Source organism: Spermophilus citellus, assembly GCF_964194105.1.
Source record: "Spermophilus citellus genome assembly, chromosome: 5".
Taxonomy (NCBI): Eukaryota; Metazoa; Chordata; class Mammalia; order Rodentia; family Sciuridae; genus Spermophilus; species Spermophilus citellus.
This window is the reverse complement of record NC_138186.1, coordinates 71,874,613-71,889,831: the sequence shown is the minus strand read 5'-3', so window position 1 is coordinate 71,889,831 and position 15,219 is coordinate 71,874,613. Positions and strand designations below refer to the sequence as shown.

General features: G+C 38.2%; 1 protein-coding gene across 12 annotated transcripts in view; it reads left to right on the top strand.

Moving 5' to 3' along the window:
* DST (dystonin) overlaps window positions 1-15,219 on the top strand; it is a 435,613-nt gene that overhangs the window by 265,988 nt on the left and 154,406 nt on the right. For all 12 annotated transcript variants that reach the window (XM_081294333.1, XM_081294339.1, XM_081294338.1 and 9 more), the window contains 13 exons: window positions 6,591-6,684; window positions 6,967-7,121; window positions 8,353-8,815; window positions 9,032-9,160; window positions 9,307-9,384; window positions 9,481-9,642; window positions 9,735-9,839; window positions 12,021-12,116; window positions 12,618-12,743; window positions 13,351-13,503; window positions 13,675-13,829; window positions 14,036-14,162; window positions 14,632-14,815. In XM_081294333.1, coding sequence (XP_081150459.1) covers window positions 6,591-6,684; window positions 6,967-7,121; window positions 8,353-8,815; window positions 9,032-9,160; window positions 9,307-9,384; window positions 9,481-9,642; window positions 9,735-9,839; window positions 12,021-12,116; window positions 12,618-12,743; window positions 13,351-13,503; window positions 13,675-13,829; window positions 14,036-14,162; window positions 14,632-14,815 — 2,027 coding nt within the window. The remainder of the gene's footprint in view (window positions 1-6,590; window positions 6,685-6,966; window positions 7,122-8,352; window positions 8,816-9,031; window positions 9,161-9,306; window positions 9,385-9,480; window positions 9,643-9,734; window positions 9,840-12,020; window positions 12,117-12,617; window positions 12,744-13,350; window positions 13,504-13,674; window positions 13,830-14,035; window positions 14,163-14,631; window positions 14,816-15,219) is intronic.

Here is a 15,219-nt window from a genome sequence, read left to right as displayed (position 1 = left end):
CTATTCTGTACCATTGGTCCACCCGCCTGTTTTGGTACCAGTACCATGCTGTTTTTGTTACTATTGCTCTGTAGTATAGTTTGAAGTCTGGTATCGCTATACCACCTGATTCACACTTCCTGCTTAGCATTGTTTTTGCTATTCTGGGTCTTTTATTTTTCCATATGAATTTCATGATTGCTTTCTCTATTTCTACAAGAAATGCCATTGGGATTTTGATTGGCATTGCATTAAACCTATAGAGAACTTTTGGTAATATCGCTATTTTGATGATGTTAGTTCTGCCTATCCATGAACAGGGTGTATTTTTCCATCTTCTAAGATCTTCTTCAATTTCTCTCTTTAGGGTTCTGTAGTTTTCATTGTATAAATCTTTTACCTCTTTTGTTAGGTTGATTCCCAAGTATTTTATTGTTTTTGAGGATATTGTGAATGGAGTGGTTGTCCTCATTTCCATTTCAGAGGGTTTGTCGCTGATATACAGGAATGCCTTTGATTTATGCGTGTTGATTTTATATCCTGCCACTTTGCTGAATTCATTTATTAGCTCTAATAGTTTCTTTGTAGACCCTTTTGGGTTTGCTAGGTATAGAATCATGTCATCTGCAAATAGTGATAATTTAAGTTCTTCTTTTCCTATTTTTATGCCTTTAATTTCTTTCGTCTGTCTAATTGCTCTGGCCAGTGTTTTGAGAACTATGTTGAACAGAAGTGGTGAGAGGGGGCATCCCTGTCTTGTTCCAGAATTTAGAGGGAATGCCTTCAATTTTTCTCCATTCAGAATGATGCTAGCCTGAGGCTTAGCATAGATTGCTTTTACAATGTTGAGGTATGTTCCTGTTATCCCTATTTTTTCGAGAGTTTTGAACAAAAAGGGATGCTGTACTTTGTCGAATGTGTTTTCCGCATCTATCGAGATGATAATATGGTTCTTATTTTTAAGTCTATTGATGTGGTGGATAACATTTCTTGATTTCCGTATATTGAACCAGCCTTGCATCCCAGGGATGAATCCTACTTGATCATGGTGTACAATTTTTTTGATATGATTTTGCATCCGATTCGCCAGAATTTTATTGAGGATTTTTCCGTCTAGGTTCATTAGAGATATAGGTCTGTAGTTTTCTTTCTTTGAAGTATCTTTGTCTGGTTTAGGAATCAGTGTGATGTTGGCCTCGTAGAATGAATTTGGAAGTTCTCCCTCTTTTTCTATTTCCTGAAATAGCTTGAAAAGTATTGGTATTAGTTCCTCTTTAAAGGTTTTGTAAAACTCTGCTGTATACCCATCCGGTCCTGGGCTTTTCTTAGTTGGTAATCTTTTGATGGTTTCTTCTATTTCCTCAATTGATATTGGTCTGTTTAGGTTGTCTATATCCTCCTGTCTCAATCTGGGCAGATCATATGACTTAAGAAATTTATCGATGCCTTCACTATCTTCTATTTTATTGGAGTATAAGGATTCAAAATAATTTCTGATTATCTTCTGTATTTCTGAAGTATCTGTTGTGATATTGCCTTTTTCATCCTGTATGCTAGTAATTTGAGTTCTCTCTCTTCTTCTCTTCGTTAGCATGGCTAAGGGTCTGTCGATCTTATTTATTTTTTCAAAGAACCAACTTTTAGTTTTATCAATTTTTTCAATTGTTTCTTTTGTTTCGATTTCATTAATTTCAGCTCTGATTTTAATTATTTCTTGCCTTCTACTTCTTTTGCTGTTATTTTGCTCTTCTTTTTCTAGGATTTTGAGATGAAGTATGAGATCATTTATTTGTTGGTTTTTTCTTTTTTTAAGGAATGAACTCCATGCAATGAATTTTCCTCTTAGAACTGCTTTCAATGTGTCCCATAGATTCCGATATGTTGTGTCTATGTTTTCATTTATCTCTAAGAATTTTTTAATTTCCTCCTTAATGTCTTCTATAACCCATTGATCATTCAGTAACCTGTTGTTCATTCTCCAAGTGATGCATGATTTTTCCTTCCTTCTTTTATCGTTGATTTTCAGTTTCATTCCATTATGGTCAGATAAGATGCATGGTATTATCTCTACTCCTTTATATTGTCTAAGAGTTGCCCTGTGACATAATATATGATCTATTTTTGAGAAGGATCCATATGCTGCTGAGAAAAAAGTGTAACTGCTTGATGTTGGGTGGTATATTCTATATATGTCAATTAAGTCTAGGTTGTTAATTGTGTTATTGAGTTCTATAGTTTCCTTATTCAACTTTTGTTTGGAAGATCTGTCCAGTGGTGAGAGAGGTGTGTTGAAGTCTCCCATGATTATTGTATGGTGGTCTATTAGACTCTTGAACTTGAGAAGAGTTTGTTTGATGAACATAGCTGCACCATTGTTTGGGGCATATATATTTATGATTGTTATGTCTTGTTGGTGTATGGTTCCCTTGAGCAGTATGTAGTGTCCCTCTTTATCCCTTTTGATTAACTTTGGCTTGAAATCTATTTTATTTGATATGAGTATGGACACTCCTGCTTGTTTCCGAAGTCCATATGAGTGATATGATTTTTCCCAACCTTTCACCTTCAGTCTATGTATGTCTTTTCCTATCAAATGCGTCTCCTGTAGGCAGCATATTGTTCGGTCATGTTTTGTGATACATTCTACTAGCCTGTGTCTCTTAATTGGTGAGTTTAAGCCATTAACATTTAGGGTTATTATTGAGATATGGGTTATCCTTCCAGCCATATTTGTTTATTTATGTTTCTGAATATGGTTTGTTTTCCTATTTGATTATTTTCCCCCCTTTACTGTCCTACCTCCCACTGTTGGTTTTCATTGTTATTTTCCATTTCCTCTCCTGTAATGTTTTGCTGAGGATTTTTTGAAGAGATGGTTTTCTAGCTGCAAATTCTTTTAACTTTTGTTTATCATGGAAGGTTTTAATTTCATCTTCCATCTTGAAGCTCAATTTTGCTGGATACACAATTCTTGGTTGGAACCCATTTTCTTTCAGTGTTTGAAATATGTTATTCCAGGATCTTCTAGCTTTCAAAGTCTGTGTTGAGAGATCAGCTGTTATCCTGATTGGTTTACCCCTAAATGTAATCTGTTTCCTTTCTCTTGTAGCTTTTAAAATTCTCTCCTTATTCTGTATGTTGGGCATCTTCATTATAATGTGTCTAGGTGTGGATTTCTTATGATTATGCACATTCGGCGTCCTGTAGGCTTCTAGGATTTGTGATTCTGTCTCATTCTTCAAGTCTGGGAAGTTTTCTCGTATTATTTCATTGAATAGATTGTTTATTCCTTTGGTATGGACCTCCATGCCTTCCTGTATCCCAATGACTCTTAAGTTTGGTCTCTTTATGTTATCCCATATCTTTTGGATGTTCTGCTCATGGTTTCTTAACTGTCTTGCTGAGCTGTCTGTTTTTTTCAAGTTGAAATACTTTGTCTTCATTGTCTGATGTTCTATCTTCTAAGTGTTCTACTCTGTTGGTAGTATTCTCAATTGAGTTTTTAAGTTGGTTTATTGCTTCCTGCCTTTCTAGGATTTCTGTTTGTTTGTTTTTTATAACTTCTATCTCCCTGTATAGTTGATCTTTTGCTTCCTGGATTTGTTTGTGTATTTCATTGTTGAAGAGATCTTTCATTGTCTGATTTTGCTGTCTAATGTCTTCCTTGAGACTCCAGATCATCTGAAGCATGTGTCTCCTGAATTCTTTATCTGACATTCCATCTGCTGCAGAAATTACCTCTTCTAACATTGAGTTGACCTGCATTGCTTGTGGTCCTTTCTTTCCTTGTCTCTTCATACTGTTCGCGTTTCTTTCTGCTTACTGAGACTGTTGTGTTGTTGAATTTTCCCCCTATATATTTGTATTACTCTTGTATAGTTGCAAAGTCTCCCGCGCATGCGCGGGCAGGGGCTCTGCTCCTCCTCCAATTGGGGCGCTGTGCCTACCACATCGGCAGGCCGCTGGGCCTGTTCTGCTGGTTGGTAGCAGGTGCGCCTACCTTGCAGGCGCGTGGGGCGGCTCTGCCACTCCCAGGTTGCTGGGCCTGACCTGCTGGTGGGTTGCAGGTCCGGCTACCTTGCAGGCGCGGGGGAAGGGCACACACCTATTTGTATTTAGACAGTTACGCGAAATGGAGGACATAATGCTTGGGATGAAAGTTGGGGGGAAGGGGAAGGTAGGTGCTCTTGAAAAGAAAGAAGGAGAGGGAGATAGATAGCATAGAGGAGAATGGAAAGAGCCGTAAAACTTGGAAGGGGAGAGAGAGAGGGAAAAGGGAGAGAAAAAGTTAAAATGAAATAGGAAATAAAATTAGGTCTTAGAGATCCATTTTCTTCTCTTCCCGTAGGCAAAGCTGTGCCCTCCGGGCTGAGTTTTGCCCTCAATGTGTCAACAGCAATCCCTGTAAGGCGGTTCCTGGGAGTCTCTCAATCCTGTTGGTCCAGAGCCGTTTCACTTCTACGGCCCCTCCTCCCCTTCCTCCTGCCAGCCAGCCAGGTCCTGCTCACCGGAAGCAGTTCACCAAGGATTTGGTTACACTTTCAGCCCCACCGAGTGCTCTATTTCCCTAACGACTGAGCACTCTCGCTGTCATTCATCTAAGCCCCAGTGCTGTGGAGCTGTGGTCTGGGAGTCAGTTGTTTAATTTTTCTGGACCCCTTTGGTGGGCACACCTTCGGAATCTGGCAGCTAAGACCGTTGGTGTCGCTGCTGGTGGTAATAGGAGTTGGGGGTCTAGGATCCCCTCTACTTCCCTCAGCCCCTACAGTCACAACCACACTGCTGGCGGTATGAGGAGTTGGGGGTCTGGAGTGTCCTCTGTTTCCCTCCGCCCCTACCGTCACACCCTCTCAGTTCGCGGTTGGGGGATTTGCGGGTGGGGAGTCTTCTCTGCTTCCCTCTGCCCCTACAGTCACGCCCTCGTCACTGGCAGTAGGGGGAGTTAGGGGTCGAGAGTCCTTTGGCCCTTAGGGTCATGCCCACGGAGAGATTTTGAAGTTTCCCAGTTGTTTGTATCTGATGTGTGTGGGAGTCACACACCTGCTAAAGTAGATTCCGCTGGGAAGGAATCTCTTTGGCCGAACTTTGGTGACTTCCCCTCTCTGCTATGGCGGGCCCCTGGCTCCTTGCCGGAGTGTCTGAAGGGAGGGGTGGAACTGGCTTGTCTCTGGTCTGACACAATCTCTGGTTTTAGTTCCCAGTTCGCTACTTTGTAAAGGGTTGGTTATATTCCCTTCACGCTGTCTGGGGGGGGGGGGGCGTTCGCCGGGTGGGCGGGGCTGTTAGTAGAGCCGGGAGGGCACGGGCTATCTGCTGGGCCAGGCGGGGACACTTCTTGCTGCACCGGGCTGCCGGTAGAGCCGGGCAGCTGCGGCCGCGTGGCTAAGATCTGGGCGGGTGGAGTGGCCGTTCGCTGAGCGAGAGCGGGGCCTCTCGGGACGGCGAGGTGGCGGGTGTCATTTGCGGGTTCGGGTGGGCCATGCCGCTCGGGGCCTCCGGCCGCTTTCTGAAGCGGCTGGTGGCTGCGGGACTGGACCTCCGCGCCCGCGTGGCCGGCCAAGATCCACTTGTCTGGGACAAACTGACACTTCTAATAAACCTACCAATTCCCGGCAGGTCCCCTCTTCACGGAATTTTGCTAGAAGTTCCTCAGTAGGTAGACTGCCACTGTTCCAATGGGTCTTTCTGATCCCGTTAATGTGGAGACATTGGAATCGCTGCTTCCTCACCGGCGGCCATGTTGGATCCCCTCTAATTTAATCTTATGAGTAATTGTCATGGTGGTTAAAATGGAAATGTACTTTGTTTCTCATCAGATTTGAATGTCTATGAGTACTTGATAATTTCCAGCTTTTTGCCTCCTGTAATTCAGAACACAGTAGCCCTTTGCAAGAGATAGGCTATTAGCGAATATTTGTTCTTTTAACTAGGAATTCACTAGCTGTACCTGAGCTTCTGTGAGGCATCTGAGTTGTTTTTTAGGTGGTTGCAATTGGATGATTCATAGTGAAAGTATTTGGCATATCTTTTCCAGTGACGCCCTAATCAGCCTGCTTTGTCTGTACTTGCAGGTTTTTAATGCAAGCTACAAAAGACAAACCTCAGTGAGCAAACCAATGGCTTTAGGCGAGATTCTTTTGAATAGTTATCAGCATATTATTTGCTGCATATTGCATATGCATGTTGATGCATATTTAAGAGAGCTGGTCAAGCTGTTAAATTCAGCTGCCACTTTTCATCAGTAGAAGTAGAGCTTTTTCCAGACCTTCTAATTTTTAGTCTACTTTTAATGGTCAAAGAACATCATTTAAGGACTAAAAATGCACAGTAGTAGTTACAGCTATCGTAGCAGTGATTCTGTGTTTAGTAACACTACCAGCACTCGAACTAGTCTTGATTCAAATGAAAATCTTCTCTCTGTTCATTGTGGTCCAACACTCATCAACTCCTGCATTAGCTTCGGCAATGAATCCTTTGATGGACACAGGTATTGAATTGATGAAATTGTTGTGGGATTGAGTTTTACTTTCTGCTGGTTAACATTTTCCAGGGATGGTGAGCTGTTTGATGTCACAGGAAAAGGCTATATTTTCCTTTATCCCTTGTTTTAGGTTGGAAATGCTGCAGCAGATTGCCAACCGAGTTCAGAGGGACAGTGTCATCTGTGAAGACAAACTGATACTTGCCCGAAATGCTCTCCAGTCTGTAAGTTAATTTTAGGAGCAACTGGGTTCGTGTTAGGGGGTCAGTGTGTGTTTGGATTAACTAAAACTTTTGTAGAACGTTTCATCAATTTCTTGGTATATGTCCTTCACTGAGGTTATTATTTGCTCCCTTGAGGGACAGTGAGCAAAGGGAAAACCAAGAATCAAAAGGGAAAACAAAGAAAGCCCAACTAGGCTTCTGTTTCAGTATTTGGAGTTTCAAATTTAAGGATAGTTTTAACACTTGTAACTCAGAATTAATATTGACTTCTTTTCAATACAGGATTCTAAAAGGTTGGAATCAGGTGTACAATTTCAAAATGAAGCAGAAATTGCTGGGTACATAGTTGAATGTGAGAACTTTTTACGCCAGCATGTAATTGATATACAGATTCTTACCGATGGAAAATACTACCAGGCAGATCAGTTGGTACAGAGGTGAGAGTGCTGCTTTTTCCCGCCTTGTCCTTCTGAATAGCTGTTCTTGGGTGCTTGCAATAGGAATGTAGAGTGTGACAATCTTACAAAATATATTTCTTAGCTCTTTTCAGTTGAAAAGAGTATCTCATTATTTCTGTTATATTTTGCCATTGGCATGTTGTGTAGATATTTGTTCTTCAAAATCAGTTGTAGAAAAAAATCATGTGATATATGTAATATTTACTGCCATAGTAACTAATATACTCATTAAAATGGATATTTTAAATGCATGTATGTTAATTACATGCATCAAAAATATTCATATTTGGGGATGGAAATGTAGCTCAATGTTAGAGTGTAAGACCCTGGTTTTAATCCCTAGCACTCAATCTATCTCATATGTGACATTTGAAAGTGGAAAAATAAGAAAAATTAATTTTTAAATCAGATTTGTGTTTATTTTATAGGAAAATGTTCATAACAAAATTTTGGAAAAATATGTATTTCTGAGTAGTGGGTTTGGGTGCAGGAATGAAACCTTTCAGGCTGCAGCAGTCTCTCCCTTTCTCTCTCTCTCTCTCTCTCTCTCTCTCTCTCTCTCTATATATATATATATATATATACATACATATATATATATATATACATACATATATATATATATATATATATATATATATATATATAAATATATATATGAAAGCAGAATTTAAATCATGTTTGACCCTAGCAGTTTCACTTTTAAGATTTTATAGTAATTAAAAATATGGATAATAAATAAAAATAGAAAAAAAAGCTTTATGTGCATGCCAGAAATATTTTGTAACAAAAGTTTGGAATTTTTCTGAATGTCCAATAACAGGACAATAATCACATTACAGTGTAGTAATTATGTTCCTTGTAAGTGATATTTATAAAGACTAACAATACTGAAAGTGCTCAAAGCACAACATTTAACAAAAAAGATAATGATGCAAAATTTTATCAATACAATTACATTGTTACAATGACTGTTTCCAAATAGGTTTTATTTATATGAGCAGTTAGGTTTATAGAAAAATTGAATTTAAGTTCTTAAATGCCCCATATCTCTTCTTCTATCATTAACATCGTGCATTGGTGGTATATTAGAATTAATAAGAAGTGTTGGTACATTTTATTAACCAGGGTCCGTAGCTCACATTAGGATTCAGTCTTTACCACAACTGCATTTTATATTATGCCTTATTCCTTTTGATTTTCTTTTCAGGGTTGCAAAACTGCGTGATGAAATTTTGGCATTAAGGAATGAGTGTTCCTCTGTGTACAGCAAAGGACGCATGTTGACAACAGAACAGACCAAGCTCATGATATCAGGAATCACTCAGAGTTTAAACTCAGGATTTGCACAGACCTTAAACCCCTGTCTGAACTCAGGACTGACCCAGAGTTTAACCCCATCCCTGACCTCTTCTAGTGTGACTTCTGGCCTGTCATCAGGGATGACATCCCGCCTGACTCCATCTGTCACTCCAGCTTTTACACCTGGTTTCCCATCAGGATTAGTTCCAAATTTCAGTTCAGGAGTAGAGCCAAATTCTTTGCAGACTCTGAAATTGATGCAGATCCGAAAACCCCTTCTAAAGTCTTCTTTGCTGGATCAGAATTTAACAGAAGAAGAAATCAACATGAAATTTGTTCAGGATCTTTTGAATTGGGTCGATGAGATGCAGGTAAGAAAGGATTTCTACCTGAGTGTTTTAGTCTTTATTGCTGTCAGGTTTTTTTTTTTTTTGGTGTGTGTGTGTGTGTGTGTGTGTGTGTGTGTGTGTGTGTGTATGTTGCTGGGGATTGAACCCAGGGCCTGTTCATGTGAGACAAGCACTCTACCCACAGAGTTATTTCCCCAGCCCTGCTTGTTTTTTTAACCTAGTATTTTGCTATAAAAGGTGCAGCTGGATCGCACTGAATGGGGCTCAGATTTGCCAAGTGTTGAAAGCCATTTAGAAAATCATAAAAATGTTCACCGAGCTATTGAAGAATTTGGATCTAGCCTTAAAGAAGCTAAAATCAGTGAGGTATGTGTATTTTAAATTTTTATATATTTCATTATAGTTTTTTGTTGATTTGTTCTTTACATAAAATCCTGTAATTCAATAATAAATACATGAAGTGAGAGTCAGAATTCCTTAAGATCCCTAATCTTGATCTTTTTATCTCATAGATTCAAATGACAGCACCTCTTAAGCTAACCTATGCAGAAAAGTTGCACAGATTAGAGAGTCAGTATGCAAAACTCTTGGTAAGTTTCTTTCTTTCTGTTTTTTTTTTAAACTTCTGTTTTTCCTTATCTCTGTTTGGCAGAGATATGATTCTTGTAATGATTTTTCTTATAAAGAACACATCCAGGAATCAAGAACAGCACCTTGATACACTCCATAATTTTGTAACTCGAGCAACTAAAGAACTTATTTGGTTAAATGAAAAAGAGGAGGAGGAAGTTGCGTATGATTGGAGCGAAAGAAATACCAACATAGCTCGAAAGAAAGATTATCATGCTGTAAGTGCACCCTTTGTCCTTGTGTGCTAAAGTTGAATTTCAGGTTTAGATCTTTTTTTTCTAACACACTTTGTAATTCTTTCTTAAATTAGGAATTAATGAGAGAACTAGATCAAAAGGAAGAAAATATTAAATCAGTTCAGGAGGTAGCAGAGCAGCTCCTTCTGGAAAACCACCCAGCCCGGTTAACTATTGAGGTGAGTCCAAAGATATAACAGTATGGGTTGAATATTGATATAGGAGTGTTACCCTTCAGATGCTTCCATTGCTGAAAGATACAAACTACCCAAATTACTACTGCCTGGCTGAAAAATAATGTTTCTTACAATCTTACTGACACTTGCCTTCAGTTTTCTTGCCCTGAGTGTGTCACCTATCATTTAGGTACCTTCATCAACCCCTGTGGCCATGGTGATTTATTTCCGTAAACATGAATGACCTTGTCTTAACTTTGACATTGTAGTTTTTCCCCATCTCTGTGACATTGCACAAGTGATCCCTATCAAAAATGGACTATGTTCCCTCAATAGAGTTGTGGTAAGAATGAGAAGAAATAATTTCTTCTCACCTCTGAGTAGAGTGAAAATTATATAATATATTCTCCAGAAATATCACATTGCAATTTAATTTAATACTTCTACACAGGTTTGGTGAAGGGTATTGTGGTAGCTTCCTCCTCTTAGTGTGGAGTGAACATTTCAGTTGCAGAAGTGGAGAGTTGATGTGGGATTTGCAGGTTGCCTGTGCAGTTATTAATTTTTAGGCCTGATGTGCACTAGACAGACTCAATGACTTTGTGAATGTGAACTGGGGTTATGTAAGAGGACGGGGATCATCACCAGGGACAGACAGATGTCACAAGTTGCTAGAGGGAAAAAGTGTTCTGCATAAAAGCTGGCGTGCCTCACACTCGCAGTTAAGGGAAGGGATCTTATCGCTTTGTTCACTGAAGTCATCAGTACATAAAATGTTAGTAAAATTCTAGGCCTCATTAGGAAGTTAGGAATGTTATGTTTGACTTTCTTTCACACAAATTAAAGTTTGTATCCACATGATCTGGCTATACTTTTGTACAATAATAATCTAAAAATACAGTGTTCCTTAGAGCAGATAGGTGAAAGCTGTTGGAAAATAGAATTTTGATGGGAATGAAAAGTGTGAATGTGAATCTGATTACTTTTACATAGAATAATAATCTAACTAAAATTTTCTTAAGGAGTAAAATGAAGCCTTAGTAATCCCTATGACCCCATTGGCCTGTTCATTGTTAGATTATCGGTAGATGAATAATACTTGGTTAATTATCAACACTACTTCATATTTTGTACTAAAAAACCCTAGAAATGTAATAACATACAGTGATATGCCAGTTTACTCAAAGTACCTTAATTTGAGGGGTTAGGGTATAATTCAGAGGTAGAACATATGCTTAGGGTGCTTAAGGCCCTGCATTCAATCCCCAGTACCAGAAAATAAAAACAACAACAAATAAAGAAATGAGAGACTTAAGTTGTGCAAACATTTAGAGCTCCCTCTGCTGGAAGTCAGTGAATTGCACCTCAAACATAAAAGGGTGTTGGATGTTTTTTTTACACTTTTTGCCCTCTTGAAAGATACACTTTGCATGAAATGAAAGTTTGAGTCCACAGACTTTCAAATTATAATTCCTAGATTATAATTATTATAACTCCAAATTGCACAAGAAAGAGTGTGCTCCTTTTCCATCTTCCCCAATTCTTTCCTCAGCAAAAGCAAAGAGGAACATTTACAGAACCATCTATTTCTGTTAGAAGGTATATTTTATGATTCAGTAATGTAAAAATTCAGAGAAACAGAAGATGAAGTCGTCATGGAGGAAAGCATGTTTGAGGATTTCACCACGCAGGTGTAAGGGTAGTGGCATAGGAGTAAACAAAAGAGATAGTTTTCTAAATAGGAGTGGTATCTTGCATTTATTTTAAATTTTAAATATTTTTCATGTAAAAATAGCCAGAGTTAACTTTTCTCTTGTCTTTTTAGGAAAAAAATTCAAGAAGTTTAAAATTTGAGAGAAATCAGCTGCGCTGATTTAAAAACTCAATGTGTAAACTTTAGGATTATATAAGTGAGAACTCTTAAATAAGAGGAACATTTTACTACCCTGCTTTTCAAGTCTCATACTGTTAAAGCAATTTATCATCTATTTAGATAGAATATTTTATCATTAAAAAGCACCAGTGTAGACATGCCTATTTTGTTGTTGTGATTGTTGCAGTGCGGGATATTGAACCCTGGCCTTGTGGATGCTAAGAAATCACTCTAAGCCTAGACTACCTCCCCAGCACAGCAGGTACCTTATTCTCTCCATCTGGTTTTAATGGCTGTGTTTTGTCTTGAAGGCCTACAGAGCTGCCATGCAGACTCAGTGGAGCTGGATCTTGCAACTCTGCCAGTGTGTGGAGCAGCACATAAAGGAGAACACTGCATATTTTGAGGTATGTTAATAGAACCAGGACTCCAGTAGATAGCATAGTGATTTGGGCTGACTTGCAGAAATCTTCTTCATAAGTTATTACACACATAAGCATGTATATAGTATGCAGAATGAATAAACTGAAATGTTTTCTTGTAGGATATAAGGGTTAATTTCATGTCCTGTAAGAGAGATTGCAGCATTCTGTTAAAAAAGAAAAATTTTTCTTTAAAAACTACTTTAAGCTGAATGTGGTGGCACATGCCTGTAATCCCAGTGACTCAGAAGGTTGAGACAGGAGGATGACAAATTAGAGGCTAGCCTCAGCATCTTAGCGAGACCCTGTCTCAAAAGTTCAAGTGTTGTTTGACTCAAGAAGGGTGTAGCTATCAAGTTATCTTGTGCTTTTATTCTGTTCTTGCTTAATAAGGGGTACACACAGGGCCTGGTTATCCAAACTTGACAATTCTGTGCTTTACTGGCATTTAATGAGCTCTGACTGAAAAGTTTTCTCTTTTCTTAGTTTTTCAGTGATGCCAAAGAAGCTACTGATTATTTAAGGAATCTAAAAGACGCCATTCAGCGGAAGTATAGCTGTGATAGATCAAGCAGCATTCACAAGCTGGAAGACCTTGTTCAGGAATCAATGGTACTCATACAAAAACTCATGCATTCCATCCACAATGCAGAATAGTGGTTGGATTAGTGTTTTATTTATTAATTTATTGTTAATTAATTTATTACACTTTATGTGCAGAACTTAATTTTATTGGTACTCATATATTCTTACTTCATTTGATTAAGCATTTAAATGTTTAGAAATTTTTGGTAACACAACAGAAGTGTTTTTTATATGATAGCCTTGATGCTTTAAGATGCTTTAACAATACTCTGGGTGAGTGTGTTTAGTTGTTTATTCCACAAATATTTGTTAGGAGCTTTCTATACCCTAGGCACTGTTATAGTTTCAGGACAATGAACAAAGCAGACAAGAATCTCCACCTTTGTGGTGCTAACATGTTCAATAAAATGTAGGTAGTGTATTAGGCAGTGGTAAATGCTAAAGAGGAAAAAACAAAACAAAATCTGAACAAAAAATAAGGGAAGAAGTATGCAGGAGGGGGTAAGGAGGAACTGGAAGTTGAGACCAGGTGGCTAAGGAATAACTTTTCAGGTGAAATTTTATTTGTAAATCTCTGAAGGAATGGAGAGTACAAGTGTTTCACTTGTTAAAATCCATTCTATTTACAATGTAGGAAGAGAAAGAAGAACTTCTACAGTATAAGAGCTCAGTAGCAAGTCTGATGGGGAGAGCAAAAACAATCATTCAGCTGAAGCCAAGGAATCCTGACTGTCAACTCAAAACTTCAATTCCAATCAAAGCTATCTGTGACTACCGACAAATTGAGGTACAGACCAGTTTCTGTTACTATTCATGTATTATAAAACAAGGTCATGTTGCTTAGTAGTGATGACATTTTTCCATCTCATAAAACAGAACAAATCTCAGGATTGAGTATGGGAAAAAAATTAGCTAATAGTGATCTGATTTAGTTATTCTGTTCTTCATTTAACACCAGATAACCATATACAAAGATGATGAATGTGTTTTGGCAAATAACTCTCATCGTGCTAAATGGAAGGTCATTAGTCCTACTGGGAATGAGGCCATGGTCCCATCTGTGTGCTTCACTGTTCCTCCACCAAATAAAGAAGCAGTTGACTTTGCAAACAGGTTTGTATTTATTAGCTGAAGACATAGAACTTGTTTTGGGGGCCTTCTGAAGGTTAAAGAAACAATCAATATTTTATCAAGTCTGCTCAGAATCTGAAGACTCTACAACTAGTAAACATGGATTATTTCACAAACAAAAGGAAAAATTGTAGAATGCTTTCAGAAGGTGTGGAAAGACTTGATTTGTATTTTCTTTTATATTTCAGAATTGAGCAACAGTATCAAAATGTCCTGACTCTTTGGCACGAGTCTCACATTAACATGAAGAGTGTAGTATCCTGGCATTATCTCATCAATGAAATTGAGAGAATTCGAGCTAGCAATGTGGCTTCAGTAAGTGGAATGTACACATCAACCCTATATGTCCAGAAATGTGGAATGCCTTGTCATGCATGGGGTGGACTTTGTATTTGCTCCAGAATAGGATAAAGCCTGGCAGACCCTTGCTGATATTCAAGCATCAGTGAATATTTGTTAGATGCCTGCCATGTACAGGCACTTTCAAATAATTAGAGAATTCTGGAGATAACAGATTTCATCTAGTGCTGAGATGTCAGGATAGGACATAGTGTTTGGACATGGAGAGATTTATGTAGTTTATAATTAAGTTTATTGAACTTTATTGACTTGTTTTTTAACCTGAAATTGTTAACAGAAGAGAATATTAATTTTCAAATGGTTCTTCTACTTATAACTATTTATTAATGTAAACTGGAATATACTGAGATCAGCAAGAGATTTGTCTCATTTAGATTTAACTCTTGCTACTATAATTATTTAATTGGTCTTTGGTCTTCTTTAGATCAAGACAATGTTGCCTGGTGAACATCAGCAAGTTCTGAGTAATCTCCAGTCTCGTTTTGAAGATTTTCTGGAAGACAGCCAGGAATCCCAAGTATTTTCAGGCTCTGATATAACACAACTGGAAAAGGAAGTTAATGTATGTAAACAGTATTACCAAGAACTTCTTAAGTCTGCAGAAAGAGGTAAAGCATGGGAATTTCTGGTCCCTCCACCCCCGCCCACAGATGTTTGGTTTAATCCAGGAGTTTAGTGTTCTCAGTGGGAATCCTAATCTTGTTTGTATTACGTCACTCAGTTTGTGATATAGAGATACAATTGTTGGAACACCAAAACAAAAATGTATGGCTGGAGTAGTAGCTCAATGGTAGACCATTTGCCTAGCACACACAAGGCTTTAGTTTCAAGCACCTGCATTACCAAAACCAAAAGTTTGATGTAGGAAGATTCAAGGAGAGATTAGCTTATTTCTAAGTGATGAATTAACAAAAAGATGCCAGCCAAATATTATGAAAAAGATGAATCCTCACTGCATCACCTTTTCAACATCTTCTGAAAGGTCATGTTTAGGATAGTGACCCTTCAGGTA